Genomic DNA, 872 nt, shown 5'->3' with positions numbered 1-872 from the left:
CACACACACACACACACGCACACTCACCCATCTCTCCCCTTGTCTCCTTTCGCCCCGGCGGCGTCTGTCAGAACGTCGTTGCAGTTGTCCCCCAACTCATTAGCGGACGACTCCTCCTCCACAACATGGCCGTCCTCGTCCACAATCTTATTGACGTACGCGTCAAACGCCGCGAACTTGTCGCTGGAGGCGCTGTTGCCCAGACCGAATGGGTCCGTAGCCAGACTGTTGGAGGCCAACACTTCGGTCTCCAAACCTCGGATGTAGTCTTCCATTGGAGAAGTGGAGAAGGGCCTAGGGGTGACTCCGTGGTGACCTGGAGGGGCATGGCATTCGCTGCTGCAGTTGAGGAGATGTGGAGAGGTTTAAAGGGCTCGAGGGTGTGGCTACAACAATAACCCGGAGTCCAAGGGAATGGTATGATGGGGTCATTTTTTGGGGCCGTCCAGAAGACCGCCTGAACAGCTGAGGTCGTTGATCTTTCGGGACACTGGCAATGAGAAGGAAAAAAAAACTGATTTAACATACATTTACACTCCTATTAATATAATTCAAGCAGGCGTCAGTGACAAAACAAACTATTTAAAAAAAGTTTTAGTCAACATTTTACGGTACTTGCAGCACATTAAGGTTATCATAAAGTGCCGAAGATTAGACAAAGAGACATTACAATACCCATTATTATATAAGCGTGCGAATCTTCACCTACCACCATTCCATCTCCGGCAGAGGGTGGTTGGAGAGAGTTCTGGTGTGGCTTAATGCTCCTTCTTTCCTTACAAACATCTATCGTCCGTATCTCTCCTCTTCATTTTTGTGTATATTACTCTCTTGCAACACCTCTAATATTCGGCATTTATACGACCCTATTG

At 48.3% G+C, this 872-nt stretch overlaps 1 protein-coding gene across 1 annotated transcript in view; it reads right to left on the bottom strand.

The window, feature by feature from the left end:
- Positions 1-491, bottom strand: part of LOC101851266 (neurogenic protein mastermind) — a 29,194-nt gene extending 28,703 nt beyond the window's left edge. Inside the window, exon 1 of the mRNA XM_005097973.3 lies at positions 28-491. Within this exon, the coding sequence (XP_005098030.2) occupies positions 28-275 (248 nt within the window). The 5' untranslated portion in view covers positions 276-491. The remainder of the gene's footprint in view (positions 1-27) is intronic.
- Positions 492-872: the final 381 nt, after the last annotated feature.

The sequence above is a fragment of the Aplysia californica genome, unplaced genomic scaffold (assembly GCF_000002075.1).
Source record: "Aplysia californica isolate F4 #8 unplaced genomic scaffold, AplCal3.0 scaffold00169, whole genome shotgun sequence".
In the NCBI taxonomy this organism is placed as follows: domain Eukaryota; kingdom Metazoa; phylum Mollusca; class Gastropoda; order Aplysiida; family Aplysiidae; genus Aplysia; species Aplysia californica.
The sequence above is the reverse complement of the archived record's forward strand: the minus strand, read 5'-3'. Positions and strand labels throughout refer to the sequence as shown.